The sequence below is a fragment of the Pocillopora damicornis genome, chromosome 1 (genome assembly GCF_964200805.1).
Source record: "Pocillopora damicornis chromosome 1, jaPocDami1.2, whole genome shotgun sequence".
Taxonomy (NCBI): Eukaryota; Metazoa; Cnidaria; class Anthozoa; order Scleractinia; family Pocilloporidae; genus Pocillopora; species Pocillopora damicornis.
In genome coordinates this window covers 9,745,076-9,767,755 of record NC_142670.1, presented here as the reverse complement: position 1 = coordinate 9,767,755, position 22,680 = coordinate 9,745,076, and the positions used below count along the sequence as shown (strand labels likewise).

The following is a 22,680-nucleotide window of genomic DNA, read 5'->3' as shown; positions in this document are numbered from 1 at the left end:
TCCATCCTGTGAGCTTGCATTTTCTTCGGGTCTGTAAATCTCTTGTCAACCCTCCACACCCTGACATCAGTGTGTATATTTTCCTTACTGTTCTCTACACAATTCTTAAGGAGTTGAAAAGGAGAACTTATTTAACTATCAAGAGGCTCTTCGGTTGGTGATCATTTCCTTTATTCTCATGACCTTAATATTTGAGTCAGGGGTGATATTGTAAGGAGAAATTAGATGCTAGTCACCATAAAGAGTCCAAAGGTTAAAAAATAGCGATCGAGTGGAAGCTGTTCCATTGCCATACTTGTTTCAGTAAAAATATTATGTTAGACCAACAAGACAACGTTGTGTACGGGTCACAATTTTATTTAAAAAAAAAAATTATAGGATTGGCGATAGTATATGTCACAACACCTTCACACGTGAAAGTTTCTTACACGATTATAAAATTCAGCCATGTTATTTTTGTATGAGTACAACAACGTATTGGATATCTCATGGCTTTGTCATGTTTTCTTTCAACTTTTCCATATTTTTTCATCCACTCATAGATGTTATTATACTTCTATGATATACTAGTCCCATCGATTATTTCCACGATGAAGGTGCGCTTCCCTGCACAAACTGATCACTTCCTATTCTTCCCTCGTCCTTTTCCCTTGGATGTTGGCGCTTCTTTCTTAACAGACTCCTTTGATTTTCCGCCTTTACTCCTACCGCTTGCTGCTGCTTTGGCTGGTTTCTTTGACGCCTTTATCATGGGGTTATTCTCCAGGTCATCATTGTCGTCATTTTGTGGTTCTACCGCTGACGCATCTCCCTCGCCCGCCTCCTCCATCATTTGTTCGTCCTCTGCGCCGCCTCTCCGTCCCTTCTTTGGCGCTGCGCGGATGGCGTAAGGTGTCTTGAAACTTTCTTTGTTGTAGGTGCGCGTGAATGCAGCTTTCACCTGTAGAGAAATTTAATAAAAGGGATCAAAGCGATTCAAAATGATTTTCTCTAGCTAAAGAAGAAGCTGAAGCAGTTTTACACAGGGGATTCTCTGAAAGAAGCAAGAAATTACTCGTTTTTGCATGTAATACATCACGGACGACTCCAGAATTGAAATCTAGACCCAAGTGTTTTGTTCGCGAACCAAAATAAAACAAGCCTGCACCTTCTTTCTCAAAATCCTCTATGCTCTTGTGGACAACAAGAATGTACACCATACCTTTGATGGAATTGACGCAACGGGATCCCTTTGTCCTTCAAATTGACCAACTTCAATGATAGAATCCCAATCTTCTTTGGTTAAGTCATAGTTCTCCATTACTTGCATGACCCTGGACACGCCAGGGTTAATCTGGTCTGATTCCTAAGCGTAGAAACGGGATTTGAATTTAGCAAGGAAGCCCATGTTGGCAGACAATGGCCAATGATAAAAAGCGAAAAAAATAAAAATAAAGAGAAAAAAAAGGGGCAAATTCCACAAAAATGACTTGATAATCACCTGACTAAAACTTTTGGCAGAAAATTAAAAGATACACAACAAGTAGATAAGCCTTTTGAGTCTACAAATCAACATGCAAATTGATATGTTCTCATCATATTAATAAACAGTGATGACATAACAGTACTAAAACATAACGTGTTAAAAAAATTATCGATTATTTGCTGGATCGATCGATCAATATATCCATTGATTAATTGATTAATATATTGATTGGCGAGCAAGCTCACTCCAGATGCAAACTTATGTCGAACATACCTGAGTCATAAGGGGCCTGGTAAGGACTTTTCTGAGATGAGGAATGTAATCCATGTTCATAGACAACTTGCTCCCAGATGTGCTAAAAATATTGATGCACATGAAATTAATAATATTACTATAGTGCTATCTAAACATAAATATAATAATGACAATAATAATAATGATAATGATAACGATAACGATACCACTGATGATAATAGCGAGACAAATTTAAGACTAACCATTTTTATTTAAAATTCATTATATCAAAAGTTCATGACACAAAAACTGTCAAATTGAAAATTAACGTCTATGAAAATATTTCGTGGAATGACTAAAGTAATGCAGAATTACACCAGCTTTGCCATGATGCTGAATGTAGTTTGGTTAAAAAGCAAGCAAACAAACATAACACCAACCACCCACATCATTTCCACCCAATACAATCAGGCCGTGTCTTAATCGCCGTTCACACCGACGCGAAAGCACGATTTAAAGCTAAAATAAAACAAAACAAAACAAACAAACAAAGAAAAAAGAAAATTAATTCAAACATGTCTTCTTTATCGAAGATACTTAAACTAGTATTTGTCGCCCTCAAATTTCACATAATGAGAATAGCAGTTGAGGATCACTTAAACCCCTAGACACAATTTGGTTTTTCAGTTTTCTGTTGCCGATTCTCATTCAGTCAAATCTGTTTTTTCGAAAAAAAATTTTGCTTGTGTGAAGGGATATTAGCTGTTTGAGTTTTCCCGTACTTCAGTAATTTTGCCGGGTGTCACTTTCTAATCCAATTGGCTGCCTCGATTCTTATTTTCTTCTCATTCTGACTGTTTGTTGCGATAACTCGATCGACATACGCTTCCTTGGCTCAAGCACAATTCAAAAACATCCTTACCTTAATCTCATGTGACCCTTCAGTTCTTGTAGCATGCGGTCCATCCTGCCATATTTAGAATTTTTACCCAACCACTGAGGAAACTCAATCCTCTGACCCATTCCCCCGCTTATCAAGGTCGATGGGATCACACACGAAAACATGGCCTAAAAAGAATTTAACAACGCTAAATCAACACCGAGGTCATAAGTGAGAACCAATCAGAATGCGTGAATAACTGAGCTTAATATATAATTTCTCCTATCAATATCAGCCCTGAATCAAATATTACGGTCATGAGAATAACGGAAATTATAACCCCAACCGAAAAAGCTTTTGATTGCTACACAAATTCTCCTCATCAGCATCTCAGGAAATGTATGGAGAATATGCATCCTTATGTTAGAATATAAAGGGTTGACCGGGCAACATAAACCAAGGAATTCATAATCTTCGCTATGTTTCAAATCTTTGCCCGACGTCTGGGATCGTTTTCGTAATATATAGATTTAGCCAAGCCTAAAGGCGCAGCTCGCATTTTTTTCCCGCACGGGCTCAAGGGCACAACGCCTTGCCCCGGCCAGGACTAGAACACGGGTCGTCCGCCGCGGAGCCCAGTGCACTGACTACTGGACAAAGCCGTGGCGTTGGCGTGCCCACGGTACAGTTGACCACGCATGTTAAAAGTAGCACCATGTACGGACGCCCGTACGGTCATAAGTCCAAATTTTTTTTGGCTTGACGGGATACTACTACCATTTTGTATTATTATGGGGCTACGCTCTGCGTGCTCCGCTATTACTGGCCTTTCTCCTGCACCTGCTATGCAGATTAGCTCCCAGTGGTTGTTACTGGGAGCAACAGTTAGTAAAATGTACAACAAAAGCGGTATTGTAATAAAACCCATATCACGAAGGCAAAGTTAGATATGCTCCACATTGCACGGTAATTGTCGTACCTGCATGGGTAACATGGACCAGTTGCCTCCTTGCCTGATAAGTTTTTCCACCAGATCTCCGTCACAAATGGAGTCGGCGGTCTGACTAACGAGCGACAGTGTCTTCTTGATATCACCACTAGATATATGAGGTAATCACGCATGGTAACAAGTCAATAAAAAACAAAAACAAAAACAAAAACAAAGAGGGAAAAAACAAAATATAAACAACAAAAAGTACACAAAAACAAAACAAAAAAAACAAAACCAAAACAAAACAGAAACATCGAGCGGACAAATAAATCCACTTCCGTAAGTAACTTTAAACGGTCATGTGTCTCTATCCCACATGAATCTAATAGTTAATCTAAACAGTTTAAGCGCAATGTGGTTGAACAACAAGCTTGCTCCAGGCTCAGTTAGCACAACGGAGCGAAATAGAAAACGGCACGATTAGAGCAAACACGAGTGAGGCTTGGGTCGGGTTCGGGTCCCGACCAGACCCGACCCAAACCCTCCTCGTTTTCCCAATCCTTCGCTACTATCCCGCTCAAAGCGCGGGAAAACGCGGGCGACCAAGTCGCGATAATTTTAAGTTTTAAATCTGATTGGTTGAGAGGATAGTGTGAGTTTTCTGGACCAATCACGAAGCGAAGTGAAGCGAGGAAAAAGCAGGATATCCAGTATTACTTTCAGAAAGTACTGAGTTCTCAACTCACCGGCTCTGACTTGGGTCAACCATGAGGTAATTTTCTTGCATAAAAAGAGGCATCATGGAGTAATCACAAAAGAACATGTCGGATTTTTCAATCAAATTCATCTTCGAACTCTCAGCTCCAGAGAGAAGTCTCCTCACAGCATCAAAAGCGCCCTGACGATAAAAAGGCCTTCTATCAGTTACTCAGAACCGTGCACTGTTATGTATGAATCACAACCACTCTACAGCGCTGTAAACTGCGACCGTTTGGGTCACCATAATGATTAGTGAAAAATTACGGCGACTACGTGTGAATCTGCCAAATTGGCGAACTGTCTTTGAGGGTTATGTAAGAAGTTGAAGCTTTTTTACAAATTATTTTTTACCGTCTAAGGTCAAAAAACAATGAATACTATCCTAAAATACACTTCTTGCTCCATCGTTTTCTTTTGTTTAAACTTGCCTCATTTTTTCTGAATCGTGAATCGTGAATCGTGAATCGTGAGTCGTGAGTCGTGAGTCGTGAGTCGTGAGTCGTGAGTCGTGAGTCGTGAGTCGTGAGTCGTGAGTCGTGAATCATGAATCGTGGATTGTGAATCGTGGATCGTAAATCGTTAATCGTGAATCTCCGAGGACGAACCCAGCCATGTTGGTCACTCCATAGATAATGGGTGACGTGTCAGCGGGTTAGTAGGTAATGGAACATTAAACATATAGCACTTTTTTTATTTCCTGACGACTGGATTGGGCACAAATAACTGACCAAACTATGGAGCACCTTTTTGGAACAGATCGTAGGTTTCGTGACGGAATATTATATAAAACAGATAAAATAACTAATTTATCAGCAGTCGATGATAAACTTATTACCATTTTGATGTCTTTTTGTGCCTTGGCTGCCTCTTCCTTTGCCTGGTCGTAATTAAGCGACTTTTCCTTAGCTGTCCACATCGACAAGTTGTGAAGAACCTGCGAAAATATAACAATAGAGTTTATGTTTGCGGACATAACTATATTTTTGGACCCCACTCTGAGTCGAGGGTTAAAACTAGCTCACGGCAGAGAAAGGCTCCAAAAATATTTATACCTCTATCATTATCATTATTACTTTGAAGGCGCTGAGAAATTAAAAAGAACTGGAAAAATAACAAAAAAACAAAAAAACAAACCAACAGTCTGAACAATCAGACGAGCGTGTGAACATTTAAGCCCACAATGCCCAATAAAGTGACAATAATTGCCCTTTTAAATCCGTGTGAATCTTCTTCATCCTAAAATCTCCCTTTCCGTCAACTTTCCTCTTCTGATCTTCGCCCATAAAGATTTCACAGTTCCCGTTAATTTGACAAAAGCTTAGTTTCAAAAAGTTCCGCAGAAAAATACAAACTAAACAAAACAAAACAAAACAAAACCAAAAGAAAGAAAAAAAAAGTAAAACCGCAACAACAACGCAACCACATGAACATACCACCAAAAACAACAACAACAAAAAAATCACAAGAGGCAAAACAACACCAACAACAACAACAACAAAACAATAACGTCCCAAAAAAGAAAAAGCAAAAAAAAACAAAAACAAAAACTCACGCGGATATCTAATCTCATTGGTGGGAATTCAATGTTCTTTATCTGTAAACGCTCCAGAACCCCTTGCTCCCCATTAGAGAGACCTCTCTTTTATGTCCCCTTCCCCCCCCCCCCAACCCTCGACTAAAACTTCAAGTTTTCAGAAGGCTTACACCTCACTAATGCGCTTTTTTCTCGCCCACTTCCACATCAAAAGTTTTACAATGGCTGTTAGATTATTTTTTGTTCCGGCTAACTTTGCATGCGGTATATGATAAATCATTGCTGAGACTCTTTATGAAGTTTTCTTTTAAAAAGAGAGGTTTTCAATCGGAGAAATGCATACTGTTAAGTCACAAAAGTCATTCAATCTGGGCAAAAACCAGAAACAAGTTCCTGCACAATGATCGCCCCACATTTTGTTAGCCCCAAATATCAAAGACACCCCTCCCCTCCCCCCCAGGGGATTGCTCGCTAATTGCGCACGGTAGTTGAATGCATGAATGATATTAGGTAAATGCTAATTTTGTTCCTTAACCTGTCGGACATCCTGGTTTGCCCCTAAAATAATCTGCTCCATGGCCTGGGGTGGTATCTTGAGTCCTTCTTTAAATGCTATGCTCATCATGGCTCCCTGAAATTGAAAAAAGACCAACTTTCTTTACTTTGAGTTCCCAAGGGTTGGCTCGATTACCAGCCGCTGTTCGGGAATATGAGCCCGCGCTCCTCCCCTATGCTCTCTCTTCTTAGGGAGGAGCGAAGACCTAACACGAAAAAGCGGCGGAAATCGAGCCTATACCAAGGCTCCTTATGATTTGTTATAGTCTTTAACGTTGGTTTGACTTTTGGTGACGTGCAGAACCGGTGTAATTTGTTGCGTTTCACGGGCGACGAGAGACAAGTGGAAGGCAAGCACAAAGCGCAAATCAGGTGCGATGGCAGGTACACGTTGATCTTTTTGCGCTCCTCTCCTTGCGCGTGACTCGCACTTCGCGCTCGCCTCCCGCTTGCCTCTGTTCGACTGAAACACGCAAAAAAAATGACGCCTGTTCTGCAAGCTAGGGTTAAGGTCTTGAACATACATTTGTAATACATCCCATACTGTACTCCTGGGTTCAAATCTCTTTCTGAGTAAATTACATGTATATGCATCTCATCGTCAAATCGACTAGACAAACACCCATTGCGTTACCTTGATCTGTTCAACCCGAGGTCTCTGAAATCTCAAATCAAAACAGTAATTTGCCAAGCTGCGCATTTTGGGACTGTTCCTGTCATTACACATGCAGATGACGGGTATCTTTGAACTCTTTATCAGTGATATGAGTTCCTGTTGAAAAAAAATACGGATAAGAGATACAACTTTTTGTCAAAGTTTACTTTGAAACAATGACTTGAATTTATGACTTTCCAAAATTATCAAAATACATTATGATTATTATGTACTAATCTTAATACTGAAAAAGAAGGAAGTTGTTTCATTTCGACTGATACTGTAGACGAATTTTAACTGTATTTTATTTCAAGGATTGTCAGGCTCGATTCCTGAAGGTTACAACACTCCAAGGCGTCAAAATTTCTCAAGGATTGCACAAGATTCCATAGATTCGCTAAAGGTCTTCAAGATGGCTACAAGAACACAAGACGTTTTTTCTCCCTTTGCATTTCTCCCAGAAGGCCTAGCGAGCACTTAAACTCTTAGATCATCGCGTACAGATACTACATCATCACAGAGTACACTGTAAGATACCTGTTAAACGCTGAATAAAAGCACGAAAGAGCAATACGATATAACTTGAAAACAAAAACAACAGGTTTCCCTCTACACACTAAGCATCGGCCTCAGAACGGGGTGTAGAATATAAACAGAAAACAAAAAAACAAAACAAAACAAAACAAAAAAGCATAATAAACAAACACATAAAACAAAGAAACAAAAGAGGCAGTAATCATATTTTATTCTGACCTGCATTCCTCCTCTGTCCTCGTTTCCCGCCATTCCATCAACTTCATCCATTAAGAGAACATGTTTACTAGGGTCTGCTTTTTGACCTGCCACAACAACAAAAAGAGAAACCGCGAGTCAAGCGCTTTGTCCTTCATTATTGTTTTACGTGCAACAATAAAATCGTTTTCTTGAAACTGTGGATCATGATCCTCGAAAAGTTCTTCAATCGTTTCGATGCTCGACATTCGACACTCCATAAGCGGGCCTCGATCCTCGATAGTTTCGAGGATTGAGGATCGAGTTTCGAGTCAAGATTGAGCGGTATTGTACACAAGTGCAGAGTGCAATTGAGCAGAAACGTTTGGATACACTATATTGATGAGTTTAGAAAATAAGCCTCAGATCTTTGGAGTTCTAAATAAGGGGTACAACGAGCATATTTATCAGCAATGCATAGATAGGTTTACGTTTTCAGTTACCGCAACAATTTGCAACAGGATAATAAAAACGAATAACAAATGAGGGTCTATCCGGCGACGATTCGAAGTTACTGCTTCTTACACAGCCTAAAATCCCTCGCTAAAACTAACTTGGTAAAAAACGGCAAAAAAATAACACCGTTAGTAACGCTCAAACTACGCATATAGCGTAGGAAACTGCGCCCAAGGTATATTGTCAGCGGCGCAATAAACAGTATATAAACGCGACAAATCATACATTCAGTTTGATTCACGATGAATATCTAGGACAGGGAAATCAAAATAAACTTTCTTTTGGACCTCTGAGGAAATATTTGCTCTGACAGTCCGCTAAGTCTACACCTTTCACCTTTGCCGCAAAATAGGAATATGAACAATAACATTGTTAGAGGTAATAAGTTTGCTATCAAGCATCAATCTGCTGTGTTCAGTGTAGGATAAAAAGTGATATTGAGAGAATGATACTGTGGAAAGTCAAATGAATAAAGTGGGTACGTTTCTAAAGAAACTGTGGTGCTGCATCGGTGGGAGAGTATAAAAGGGTAATTTAGTATTATCAACTGCGTTAACAATGTAAATTGTCCATCGTAAAGAGTTTCAAAGCTGACGTTTGGAGCGTTAGTCCTTCGTCAGAGTCCTTCATATATTCGCACTGACGAAGGGCTGACGCACGAAACTTCAGCTTTAAAACTCTTTTCGGAGGCCCATTTACGTCACCAAGTCAGTTAAAAATACAAAATTACCCTACAGTGGAAAGTCAGTTTAGTAAGACAAGGGAATGAATGAAGCGTCTTCAATAACATCAAAGTCATTCCAAATCTTACACAAATTTGACAACCTGTAAGAAAGCCATCCATGGTTTTATTGCTCAGTGAATGAGAAATGTGTTCTTCCAAGGTCTTTTTGCTCCGTGTGTCACTGGCATTCATTTCAATGTACGTAAAACCAAGCTCTTCACAAACCAGTGTAGCTGTTGTTGTTTTTCCAACTCCTGGGGAACCGGACAGAAGAGCTGCCTTACAGGAAGACCCATCTTGATCTTTGTTGAAAAAGGAAGCTGTACAAAATAAAATGCTTACAATTGTGATTCCATTACTAACATACTAACTACATGTGAAAGTGACTGTCGAGTGAAATAAACTCATCAAAGTTCATAAGTTACACCTGTTAAAAAATGTATCCCTGAATGTGGGAATTAAGAAACAATCTGGATTCAGTGTGAAAGGTATTTAGTCCAGGCTAGACGACATTTGCATCATAACTCTTAAAGTCTTACGTAAAATATCTGTAGATTAAAGTTAGGTTCATGCACTGAATCCTTTTACTCCAAACAGCTCACTAGTTGCACGGCATTATGTATAATGGTGGTTTGTTGTAATTGGTGCATTTCGATCTGGCAATGCACCAATTACAACAAACCACCATGTAATGCCGTGCCACAACCAGTCAACCCCATCGCCTGAAGAAAACTTACAATAAGGAGTCAAAAGGTTGCGTTCCACATCAAGTGACTTTGTCGAGAGACAACAGAACAAACTTATAATATCATCCAACTGCCACGATGAAAAACAACCTATTTCATAACAGCTCACTAGTACTTCTCACTGTCTGCCATAAAATTCTTATGATTTGGATAATTTGGTATTGGATCAATTAATAATCAATTAATTAATTAATCCCTTAATTGATATTTTTTCTTCATTCTCATCACCTGTCTGATTGATATTGTATTGATATTGTACTGATATTGTATTGATATTGTATTGATATTGTACTGATATTGTACTGATATTGTATTGATATTGTATTGATATTGTACTAATATTGTAGGAGAAATCCTTACAATAGGGTTCCCCTGTCTGGTTACAACCCAAACTTTTTCATCTGCTTTCTCCAACAGTTTGCCTGAACCGTTTGCATTCTTGCCTGAAGAGAAGTTACATGTACATGTATTTGAGGGAAAAGCATCTTGACAATCAAATACACATGTACTCACATTTAGAGGCTGGTTTCTTTCTGTTCTTTTCCCAGTCTCTCAGCCAGTTCATCAGCTTTCTCATGTTGCTCTTATCACCCTGCTGACCAATAATCTGCTTCACTGCACGAGGCCGATATTTGTCTACCCACAACAGACTTGGTTCTCCTGCACAAAAACAAAATTACCTTTACTTTCAAAATCCTATGTAGATTTAAAAATAAACAAACAAACAAACAAAACAAAAAACTTTCCTTTCTTGTAACTCAAGTTAAGTAACACAAACAAGTCTGCAGGTGGAATGAAGGGTAGTGGTAAAACTGACGTGTGGGTGACTGGACAGAGGAGAACAAGCAGAGTAAGTGACAGATAGAGAGAGACAGTAACTGGAAGAATGAACATACATGAAATAGCAGACAGACAGACAATCTGAGTGATACTGTAAATTAAGTAGACAGAAGAAGGAAAATGAGGATGAACAAATTATGTTATCAGTTGCACACTAGCCTATGGCTCCTACGACATTTTATTGGTACACATATATTATATACATGTGCATGTATTTGTACAAGTCATAACTGGATGTACACAAGAGAGATTGTATTCACAAAGTATAATCACCACACAATACATGTAGGATGCTAACTGGTAAGGAAATTTAAGGGATATAAAAAAAGAGTGAATTAAATTTTCAGTGAAGTCATGCTCTTGTGCTTATAATTGAAAAGGTTTGCAACACCCACCTTTCAGTGCTGGTGATGATGATGGTGTTTGTGTTGCTGGAGATGACACAGACCTTTCACTCAGTTGCGATGAATCACCCTCTACCTGATCTTTTCCCTGGCTGAGGGACTCCACTGGTTCAGCTTTCTCCTTCTTCTTTGACTTCTTCTCCACACTTGGTGGTTCATAGCTGGTCTCATTGCCTGGTTTTGTTCTGACAAGCTCAAACAGACCATCTTCATCTATTTGTGATGTTCCACATTGCTTAGCCTAACAAATAAGCACCAAAGTAAAAAAAACAACAACAACAAAGAAACCATGGGTTTCTTGTCAAGTAATCTTTAGCTACTCAAGGAAGCAAATATGACCTTAAACCAGTTAAAAGGTCTCTCAACAAAGAAACATAATGGTGACCTCCACAGCAAGAAATATAAGTTTATGCTACTGTTAAAAAAAAAAACCTCCTTTAGAAGCCAACATCAAAATGAAATTAATTAATTTCTCCCCTCCAGCTGGTAAATTTTTCATTTCTTGTTAGTTTGCTATACAGACTTACAAATCGTCAATTAAGTGTGTCAATTTATGCAAATTTGTGGCAAGTTTCCCAGGTGTTTTTGCAGTAAGCTGCACCCGCATTTGTTATAAAAATCTTGGGAGAAAGGTGCAGCTTATATGTTTGTGTTCATGGTTCTTTTCTCTTTTTCCACTTTTGAGCTGTGCATTACAATGTACCTTAGAAAGTTTGCTCTCTCCAGGATCCCGTCCCACCACAACATAACTTGTTTTCTTGCTCACTGATTGGGTAACTTTTCCACCATATCTTTGAATCAAATCAGCAGCCTCCTCTCTCTCAATACTTTCCAAGATTCCCGTAATAACAAATGTCAATCCATCCAAACAGTTTTCTGCTCCCTAAAAATTAAATTATCAAGTTCATGCATGATTCAAGATGTGTACACAAATAATCAATCCTTCCCCTGAAGGCCTCTTAATACTGTCCAAACTGAAAAGTTATACATGCCAAAAAATTAAAAGACTCAGTAGATATTTTTTGTCTAGCATCTCTAATTAAAATTTGAAAGGATGGAAAGCAAACCATTAAGAGCTTTGAGAGATAACAATAATTTAACTACCAGAAGAAATTAACATGTAACTTCTCCCAAGAATATCCGATACATTATCTCACAAACAGGTAATGAGAACACTAAAACTTATCAAGTACATGTAGTTGTTATAATGATCTAACAACAAATTCTTGTTATTAATTTACAGGAAAATGTCTGGTAGCAGGAGGAGAGAATTAATAATCAGATCTTGGACTTTGAAACCAACCTGAGGGATTTCCTTTGAACCAAGTGCCCTAGGACCATCTCTTGCCATAAAACTACGGTAGCCAGACTTTTTCTTTTCCAGTGAGGGTGGAATTTCAACCACTTCCTCTGATTTTGACATTTTTGGTGTTCCTTTGATTGGAGTTTCTTTATCGACATCTTTTTTATCCTTTTTTGGAGTAACAGTTTTCTTTGGACTTGGCTTTGAGTCTCTAACTGGAGTTTCTGGAACTGTAGCAGCTTTGGCAGCCAGTTTGCTGGCAGGAGTTGTCTTTGGTACTTCCTGAAAAGTCCATGGATAAAATTTGAAGTGAACAAAAGTTACATGTATATTAAACATTCTAACAGCTAAGAGTTGTCCTCACGAGGTAAGAGTTGACTCAAATAGGAATGTTGATAGTGAAAGACACTGCGGCTTTGAAAAATGGAGACAAAGTGGTAACATCTCCTGGATTGTCAAAGTTAAAATCAACAAGAATGTACCTGAAAGTTTTGTCACCATTGTTACTGTTTTTAGCATAAATTCTAGGTACAGTAATGGTAATATTTTGAGTAGTGTTAGTATTGTAAGTAATGTTTTGTTGCAAGTATTGTTAGTTATGTGCATCTGAGTAAAAACTATCTACTGTCATAGTAGGACAGGTTAATGTATATACAACATGCACATGTACCACCAGTTAACAAGTTTGAGTAAGCTTTTGGATCTCATACAGAACCAAATTTAGTCATAAAATGTTACTGTTTCATCTACAAGTACCTTATTCAAGTACTTAGTAACAGTTACCATACACATGAAATCATATCAGATCCAATCCATTCTAGTTTCAGGATAGCAAGTTTATGCATAAATAGTAATGATTAATTTTGCAATAATAAAGTATGGTAATCAAAAGGCTTACAAACCTTTTTCTTCTCAGGGGAAGGCTTTTTAACCTCAGACTTTGATTCTGAGAAGTCTTCCTTTCTTTTCTTTGATGGTTGCTCCGTTGTGTGACGGCTGACATTCCCATTTTCTCTTCCTTCTTTTTCTCTCCCATTTCTATACTCTTCTTTTCTATTCACTTTGGAGTCTTCATTTTCTTCAGACTCGTCAGATCTCTGTTGGAAATGAAAACAAAAAATAACTATTGATGGTTTTAAAAGGAATTTAGGGATGATCATTAGGTGGGTTGAGCTCTGGATCAGCTTAAAATTTGCACTCTCAAAAGTGATCAATTTTGTAATGTCTCTTAACAATACCAATTCACTGTCAAGCAGCAATGAAATGAGAAGAAAGAAAATCACCAAACAAGAGGATATCGATTGATTGAACACCATATTCTCAGAGATATTGTCATAACATTTGTGTGAGGGCAGTAAAGAGAGTTGATTTTAATATCTTAGGAGCAAAAGGACTTATCCCTTTAAGGGGGGGCCCCCATGGTGTTGTTTTTGCCAAAACTATTCTGCAACATTTCCTCTCCCCATCCACAAAGTTTCTTGCATATGATTACATAATGCGTGACTCAAACACTGGTCATTATACCCATTAATTTTGTGGCATGGAATGTGTTAACTTTGGTACATCCTGATATAACTACTGAATACCAGATTGGCAGAGGGTTTACAAGGGATGTGTGATTGAGCCCAAAATTAACATGTGATGCATGAATTTTTATAGAAAGGCAAGGTATGGTGAGGTTTAAAGTTTTCCCTATTCAAATAATGCACAATGCGTGAAGTACTGTTTAAAATACACAGGATGCCTGATTTTTTCTTTAAAAAAAATTGTTTGTGAAACAAGTGTAGTTAGTTATTCACCTGTTTTCTCTTGTTGGCAAATGTTCTCCTGGATTCCCTTTCAACTGGAGTAGAACCAAAGAAATCAAGTGCAGAAGTTGCTTTTTTCTCTTTAGGTTTGACTGGACTGAAGCAAGGATAACAATCTATGTGTTAAATATTTCAGTAACACAACAATGCTGTGTTAAATGCACCCTTGATGGCTGTGTAACACTGTCTTTATCATTTTGCTGTTGTTTGCTTGTTTGTTTGTTTTTCATTTTTAACCCTCAACACTAAAACTCAGTATTCATATTCTCCATACTGTTCTCTATACATTTCCTAAGGTGCTGACAAGGAGAATTTGTTTAACAAACAAGAGCTTAGTTGGTGATCATTTCCTTTACTCTCATAACCTTAATGTTTGATTCAGGGATGATATTGTAAGGAGAAATTAGATGCTGGTCACTCTTAGGGATCAACAAGTTAAATGTATCAGCATAGGAGCAGTGTTCTATGACAGATCTAACATTCTCAATGCCTGAATGATGGAAGAAAGGAAAAATCAAACAAACAGACAAACAAAATTTAGCTGGATATTTTTAGAAGAAGCCAGATGATTTTCCAGAGCAATATCTTATGTTCCAAATGAACACCATGGTTTAGTGCTGAAATGTGAAATATAATGAAAGAGAATGATGGATGATACCTCTCTTCAACTTGCTGGACCCCTTTAGATGCTACGTTTTCTGTCTGTTTGGCAGACTTTTTTAATTTGCTTGGCACAGCTTCTTCCTCATCTGTAGAAACCACATCAAAATATAACTCAAGTGCTATAATATTCAAACCTATTCAAGGCGGAGTGGTCTAATGGTAAGTGTGCTGAACCCTGGATGGCTTTGTTTTCTTCGGCAAGTTAATACATAGGCAAGGTTAAAGGTCAGGTGATGTAAAAAAGTTGACCTCATCTTACCTCAAGCTCACCTCACACTAAATAGTTTCCCTATCCAGCCCTCACACTCCATCAATAAGGAGAGTCCCCCAAACCCTTTTGTAGAACTCAGTTGCATAAAAATATAAGGCCTTTTCATGCATCATGAAAAAAATCGATATCCAAAATTCTTTCACATTTACATGAAATTTAAGATGGTCACATTTTAAAGATAAATAAAACCAAAAAAATTAAAAAATTATACCAAATTCATATTTTCACTCTTTCTAACCTGTTAATAAAGCTGTTAATCCTATAAAATTTAAAAAAAAATTTAAAAAGATGTTATCATGATTCTTGTGAAGATAAAATCTCCCAATCGCCTTTCACATAAAAAGTATCGTGTACCCTCAATAAGTGCACATCATTTCCTTACCCGAGTCCAAGCTGATTGGTCTCCTATTTTTCTTAGCTTTTGAACTCTCCTCCTTTTTGACTGATGTGGCTTTTCTGAAAGTGCATAAAAGAGAACATGGTACTGAAGACACCTTGACATCAGTATGCATATTCTCCATACTGTTCTCTATGCATTTTCTAAGCTGCTGACAAGGAGAATTTGTTTAATAATCAAGAGCTTTTATAGTTGGTGATCATAATAATCCTTGACTCTTGATTCAGGGGTGATATTAGAGTCCAAAAGTTTTACTACAACTGTACGAGAGGGAAAAGAAATTCAAGAAACCAATCACATACCTGATTCTTGGGGGAAGAGGATCTTCATCAGAATCTAACAGAGATGTAAGATTAATTTAGAAATAGGGTCAGGAGATCACTGTGATGTTCTATGTATAATTGTGTGAATCTTTTTACACCATGTTTCCGTAACAGAGCAAATTGCAGTGGAATTGACAAGGACACTGTACAGCACAACTACCAAGCTTACATGTACATTGAAACCATTAAAACTAATACAAATTAATGTATAACAGTTTGTGTAGAGTCTCAACATCTGTTCCTGTTCATCCTAAAACATTACCTGAGTCAATAATGTTTTTTCCTTTCTTCTTCTTCTTCTGATTTTCTTTTGGTTTTTGTTTCCGGGCAATGTCATCATCTTCACTACTTGATAAACCCTGCCCAGCCAATAAACAATAACATATTCATACAAATGTGAGATTATAATGGTTCTTTGGACCTAATGATAACAACAAAGACCAAACAGAATTGGAGAACATCAAGGGGTTTGTTGTTCCTCGCAGCACAACTTTCTTACAAAAAAAATCAAAAAAAGACACCAGGCTTGTGGAAAAAAAAGTCTGGGTTATGTGAAGTATCAAGGTTTCTTTATCAATCACCTTTCAAGTTAATCAACAATTTCATTTTCCCTTCAGTCTGAATAAATGAAAATTAACCAGTACTAGTCAAAATCGTGAAATAAGCATTAGTATTACATACTGCAACTACTCTGCAGAATTAGTAAGCCGCAGTTTGAACAAATTTGTAGGGAATGCTAATGTCCAAGATATTTCGAACTTGAGTGAAATTTAGGTGGCAGTGTATCACATCATGCTGTTTAACCCTTAAACTCCCAGATGTGATTAACATGTAACTTCTCCCTAGACTATCCATACAATGTCCAAAAAAAAAGTTTATGAAAAAAGTTTTTATCTTGATCTAAGAACAAATTCCTATAACAAATGTACAAGGAAATGTGTAGCAAGTAGAGGAGAGAATTAGCAAACAGATCTTAGAAGTTAAAGGATGAATACAAAATTGCTTCATTTTACAACCTTGTTTAGGATGAAAAAAAAGGCAAAACATTGTAACTTATCAGCCTCACTCAGCTACCCTGACATACTCCAACAAACTATTGAAAATTATACCAACAAAGTTAGTTAACACACAGTACCACACCATTTCTCACATTCCAGTCCAGAAAGATACCTTGGGTTAGATATATGTAGTGGAATGAAACTCTTGATTGAAACATGTCGTAAAATTACCTACCATGTGCAAAATTAAAGACTCATGACAAAGGAAATTTTACCATGTATGGCAATAAATACCAATTTTGGCCAAATAAGGTCCCCCCCCCACCCCCAGGAGAGGATAGTTGGGATTGTGAATTGCACCCGTGTGTATAGACACAAACAATGATCGATTCAGTCAGACAGGGGCTGTGATATGGGCAGATCTTTTCTCCGTCGCTTCTGAAGGCGAATTCCCTGATAACACAAATAAATCTCTCTCTCAAATGCTACATAATCCATTACTTACCTTGGTTTTCGTTCGGCGCTTTCCTACATCTTGTTTCGTTAATGACTTCGCAGTAGAATCTTTGCCGCGCTTATTTTCTACTTTCGAAGCGCCTTGCTTCGCTGTCTTTCCAGTAGGGCTGAAGAACGATCGAATATCCTGTAGAAAAATATGTAATTATAATTGAAACACCGGTTAAAAGACTATCACTGAGAACGAAAACGACTAACAAACCATTTTAGTATAGTGATGTATTCACATCACTCTCCGACATTTCGCGCCATCTTTGAAAATCTCCTGTACTTCAGTCAGCGGTCACCAAATTAGCTAGCTTCCAGACTCCTGCTATTTCTCTTCCGCTAATTTTCCGAGAAAGACAATAGGTCATAAGATAACCATAATCTAATTCGAGTTCGCCGAACCAAATAGAGTTCCTCTTATTAAAGGAGCTGTCAGACGAGGGAGGTCGAATCACATGCAGTTTCCTCAATAGATTGCTTTGAAAATGGCAAATAGGTCCGCGGAGGACACTTCTCAGGAGTACGTACTCTGTTGTTGATGTCGATATTTTCACGAATGCGCTGTAGATTCATGCAAGCTTGTTCTGCGATTTGGTTTCTTGTGGTTTGTTTCGTTGCACTTTAGTCTCTTCGAGGTATATTGATTGTTTACTGAAAAATATTCAAATTTGCAGCGTGAAATTTGCAAAAAGTTTTTGAAGTTTTATACGCTGTAATTGAAAAACAATTTTGTCATATAAATTGACCCTATAGAGAAAAAACAACTACGTATAAAAGTTCTACCGATTGGACATGAATGGAATAAATGCGGTCGTGAATAGTGCACATTTTCCACAACTTAAAATTACACTGCCAACTTAATTGTGTTAGCTTGAGTGGTAGCAGATGATGGAGTTTATGCGCAGAATTGGATACAACTGAGTCAAAGAGTTAACGTTTGTAACACTCTTCTTTGCGTCTGTCTTTCAAAGATCTGATGTCATACAATGCATTTAGTCTCTATTGTAAAACTAGAATCGACCATATTTCCGGAATTTTCTAGGGCTAACTGTGATTTGATAAACGAAACGAAACGAACTGAAAATATGAACATCTCCGTGGTGTTCCTTGCTGAATCTTCACTCCGTTCGCGATGAGATCAAATCCTCTTCTGTATTTAAAGGAAGGACTGTGCCATTTAGCCATATAATGCAAATCTCTAATTTAAAAAAAGGACACATTCCGTGAGGCTGCAGCTGTGCAATTTACTAAGTGTCAAGCATCGGTGTTCTTAGTCGATGAAAAATTCGATTGCGTGACATGACACCTTCCCTGAAAAATATCGCGTGACTAAAGTTGTTTTGCAGCATGTTTCTGATTGAAAAATTAAAAAAAAAATTAAAAAAAGTTTTCATGAAGGTTTCAGCAATAATAATGGTTTTTTTGTTATCATTTGTGTGATTTGTGGACTAAACTGTCCTATTCATCCCTGAGGGGCCAGGGCATTGGAATTTTCAGTATTTTTTAGATCAGTTTTTGTGCCAAAAAATTTCGGTTTTTGGGATTCGGTGTTCATTGAGGTTTACGGATTTTCCGTCTTTTAGCATTTGGTTTCCAATTTTTCGTCAAAAATACTTGTCTATTGAGCTTCGGATTTGATCTCCAATGTGGTTTTCGGATTTTTCTATTTGGATTCCGGTTTCTCTTCGATCCTGACAAGCGGCCATTATGCGCCTCCACTGATCTCGAATAGCCGCAAAACCTCTGTATGCTCCACTTGTCAACACTGTATGGGATCGATTAGGGTTTTGAGAACTGAGATGTGAACATTTATAGGTTTTGACGGTTTTGCATGCGGTTTTCGGTTTTGATCGAATTTTTTTGCAGTTTTGATACTTTTGCTTGAATTTATTTTAGCAAATTGCAACTGAGTTGAGTAAATCAACTCAGTTGCCATGGGGCAGAATTAGTTTATGAAAACAATTCAATACAGATAAATGGAATTTAATATATTTAACGACTAGGAGCAATTATTATTATGGTTAGTAGCATTTCAAGTATTCGGTTCGCGTTTGAGCTGGCTGTTAGCGTCTGTGCAGCATTTGTTGCATTCTACAGAGTTAAATACAGCAGTGCTGTGATCATTGGGGCCCTGGGGCCGTCTTCGTTTAGCGGTACACCTTATCAGTGCATGCATTATTCTACCATGTGCCTGTGTGGTGTTGGCTGTTCTACAGTGTGGCATTGTTTTTCTTGAGGGTAGCGGTTCTTGGCATTTCCTTCTCCCCAACCCTAACTGAAAGGTTTATTTCTATTTATTTGTTTTATGCATTCATTCATCTATTTATTTATGTTTTCCTCCCCTGAGCCATCTGTCTTTAGTGTGATGGGTGCTCAGAGGGGGCTTGGAAAAAGATTGGGTAGGCCAGTCGGGTGTTCTAGTGCCATGGGGTGTGGTTGCAGCTCCTGGGCCCCTTGGGCACCTAACCTCCATTTGTAATAGGGGAGTGAACTTGATATTGAGTTATTTATTTATGTATTTATTTGGAATATTTATACAGGCTGGCTCAGTTCGGCTTTAAAGTAAGTTTAAATGTGGGCCTCCATAAATAAAAACAAGGCCAGATGACCACACTGGGAGCCACATTCTTTACTCTTTGTTGAAGTCTGTGAGTTCTTTTACTCTTTAACTCTCAAGATCTGATTATTATTATTTAATTCCCCCTCTAGCTGCTGCACAATTGCATATTCATCAGTTATAAGAACTTTCCTGTTAGTTCAAGAAAACATCCTCTACCTGAGAAGTCTGGGTATTCTCATCACCTGTTTGTTTGATAATGTAAGGATATTATAGGGAGAAGTTACCTGTTAATCATTTCTGGGAGTTAAAGGGTTAATGTCCCCTGCTTATAACCAGTACAGAGAAGATGTAGGAGAGTATGGGGCCTATGGTTTATCATCCTTAGCTGAGAAGACCAGAACGTCTAACCATTTTCAGATGTTACAGCAAAGGCAGCACATTCTCCTTAGTTATTTTAAAACCCCTGAGTGTTTTTGCAGTCTGGGGCTTCAACCCTCAACTACCTGCACAGCAAGAACGCCTTCACGATGTAGAAAGAAATTACACGAGCACATCCAAACCGGTTGCTAGACAATTTAAACTCCACAATCTCTTTCCCTAAACTTAGGCTGTTCAAAGGCCTGCAAAACTCCAGAACAAAGATTTACCTCTCAGGACGGCACTTTTCCTCCTCACACTATCAACAAACGCTTTTTATTCAGCTAATTTATTCTTGTTTTCTCGTCACCATATTCCCACCAATAGCGTAGCTCCATTTTCTTCATTTAAATACACACCCAACTCACAATTCCTTCAACCACTGCGATGAAGGGCTAACACTCGAAACTTCAGCTTTTAAGCTCTTTATAGTGGCCAATTTACATTATCAGCTCAGTCAATAATACAAAATTACCCTGTTATACTCTTCCACTGATGCAGCACCACAGTTTCTTTAGAAACTTACCCCCTTTACCCGCAGCAGTCCAGCACTCAACATGAGTGGCAAAAAAAAGATTCCTCTGTTTTAATTTGTAAAATATACGTGACTGAGTGTTATCACGGTTTAATACAGGTCACCAACAAAAGACAAGAAAACAATATTTCATTAATAACATAATTCAACATGTAATTTATGTCGAGTTTATGTAAATAATGTATCAAATAACATCAACAAAATGATGGTACAGCATAAAAACAGAACAATAGATTAGAATTCTAGCAATTAACCTCTTAGTAATCAACCAACAAATGATTTTTCTTCTGTACTTTTCTCGTGTAATATTTGTCAGATACAAACAGTCCGATAGAAGAATTATAATCTGCAATTTGTTAAGGACATACGAACTCTAAATACTAACATTGATTTTGGGGGACAAATATGGAATAAATTTTACTTCAGAGACAATTCGTCATTTTATTCGAGTGATTCCTCCCTAAGTGACCGTTCCGTACAACCCGAACAGGCTGATGGGACTCAGTCAAGGATGACCACAACCGCTTAATAGAGACCACCGCTGAAAAGTGGTGAAAATGACAATGTATAAGAGGAAAAAAATTCGGAAAATTTACAACCGACCGCTTAATACAGGTTCAACTATGAATTCCAAATTAGCCAATTAGCCCTCGCTAAGAGCTCTATCTTCCTGTGTGGTATATTATAAAAAACCGCTGTAAGGTGGGTAGATGGAGTACAGTTATGAAGCACGAAGAGAAAATCTAAGAAGAAATAAGTCCAAGTCCAGCAATTACTTAGGAAAATTCTTATCTTTACCTTCTGAAATCGTAGCTCTAAGATATTTTAGATCCCCACTTGTGACGCTACCCTTGAAAACACGTAGCTATTCATACTCCCAACTCGGGGGCCGGGGGATAAACGGAACCTCGACCCACCCCTCCCCCCTTCCCATGGCTCTTTCGTAAATGATTGTAATATATGCCATGGTCAGTAGAGAACTCCTGCGAAAACATCTACGTTGTCGCAGTTTTTTAGATCTGGGGTGAAGTCAGAATATCAGGGCTTATTGACTTTTCGGATCTAGTACAAGGTCTTTAAAGGAGGAAGGAAATTTATCCCTGCTCGCCCTGAAGTGAATTTCTCGCGTTAGCTTCATTAAGCATCTCAGATTGCACATAACAGGAATGCGTAGCGACAACGCTCTTCCCATGCCCGTCTCTCCCAGGTTGATCTTTATTTCCAGGATTTTTCCACGGCTTGTTTTTCCCGGTTTTCCTTACTCCTCAAAAACCAGCACTCTTAATTCGAGTTGCAAATGCCACCTTCTAAAATCGTTTTACATCTTGCATGTCACCCAGTCGAGGGTTTCCATGGGGTTAACCGTTAGCCGTATATCGGTAAAAAAAACTAGCTGTTAGGCGTAAAAATTGAACAGTTTTAACTCTTAGTTGTAGAAAAAATTAATTTTAAAAAACTCTCCTTCCTACAATGAGTTGTTTAGTGTTATTCTGGATTAGCCGCGGCAGAAAAATGGCCACAATTTTAACTGTTAGCTAATAAAAGTTCTTATCGGTCGGCCCTCAGTTTTAAGAAAGTTTCGGTTTTTTTAACAGGCTGTTTTAGTTAAGTTTGCTATGGTGGAAAAAAAAATCATCAATATTTTTTACACTCGACGCACCATACCGACCTAGGGTACCTCCCATGACGAGGACGCCTTCTATAAACAGAATAAGGCACCATCTCCCAAAATAAAAAGGAAATTTCTTTTTTCTTGCCTCTTCGACAAAATATGACTAAACATCATGTCGCTTTCCATGCTAAAAAAGCGCGTCGCGTGACATCCTGAGGAACGGCTGCCAATGAAACTGGCAGATATAAAATCTGAAAATATCGAAGTTAATATCTCATTTAATAACTCTATCCAAGGAAATGGGAAGAGGTCGAGCAAATAAGACATAGGTGCGC

The 22,680-nt window shown here is 38.1% G+C and overlaps 1 protein-coding gene and 1 long non-coding RNA gene across 3 annotated transcripts; both read right to left on the bottom strand.

Annotated features, from left to right (window-relative positions):
- Positions 1–364: 364 nt before the first annotated feature.
- Positions 365–16,081, bottom strand: LOC113678008 (replication factor C subunit 1). Of its 2 annotated transcripts, XM_089209242.1 has the most exons (21): positions 15,982–16,081; positions 15,699–15,732; positions 15,382–15,455; positions 14,724–14,814; positions 14,057–14,162; positions 13,160–13,354; positions 12,258–12,539; positions 11,658–11,837; positions 10,946–11,195; positions 10,224–10,370; positions 9,066–9,284; positions 7,767–7,852; positions 6,993–7,130; positions 6,339–6,434; positions 5,105–5,203; positions 4,257–4,408; positions 3,559–3,676; positions 2,622–2,767; positions 1,739–1,820; positions 1,202–1,345; positions 365–940 (listed from the first exon to the last, which is right to left on the bottom strand). In XM_089209242.1, the coding sequence occupies exons 7-21, from the start codon at positions 12,375–12,377 to the stop codon at positions 620–622; spliced, it is 2,298 nt and encodes a 765-aa protein (XP_089065368.1). In that variant the 5' UTR covers positions 12,378–12,539; positions 13,160–13,354; positions 14,057–14,162; positions 14,724–14,814; positions 15,382–15,455; positions 15,699–15,732; positions 15,982–16,081; the 3' UTR covers positions 365–619. The 2 variants fall into 2 exon arrangements, with proteins under 2 accessions (XP_089065368.1, XP_089064838.1); XM_089208712.1 differs by lacking the exons at positions 15,699–15,732; positions 15,982–16,081 and having other exon boundaries at positions 15,382–15,639.
- Positions 15,955–17,505, bottom strand: LOC149051875 (uncharacterized). Its single transcript, XR_016183316.1, has 3 exons — positions 17,436–17,505; positions 17,223–17,360; positions 15,955–16,078 (listed from the first exon to the last, which is right to left on the bottom strand). It is a non-coding gene; the product is annotated as an uncharacterized LOC149051875 (long non-coding RNA).
- Positions 17,506–22,680: the final 5,175 nt, after the last annotated feature.

Bases quoted from the DNA above. Each gene is read 5' to 3' on its own strand.
- LOC113678008 (XM_089208712.1), bottom strand. From the start codon at position 15,520: ATGGAGAATATGCATACTGATGTCAAGGTGTCTTCAGTACCATGTTCT. The intron at 9,285-10,223 runs GTGAGTACATGT...TATTTTGTACAG, and splicing joins AAAGAAACCAGCCTCTAAAT to CTTCCTTTTTCAACAAAGAT. The intron at 7,131-7,766 runs GTCAGAATAAAA...TTTTTTCAACAG, and splicing joins AGGACAGAGGAGGAATGCAG to GAACTCATATCACTGATAAA.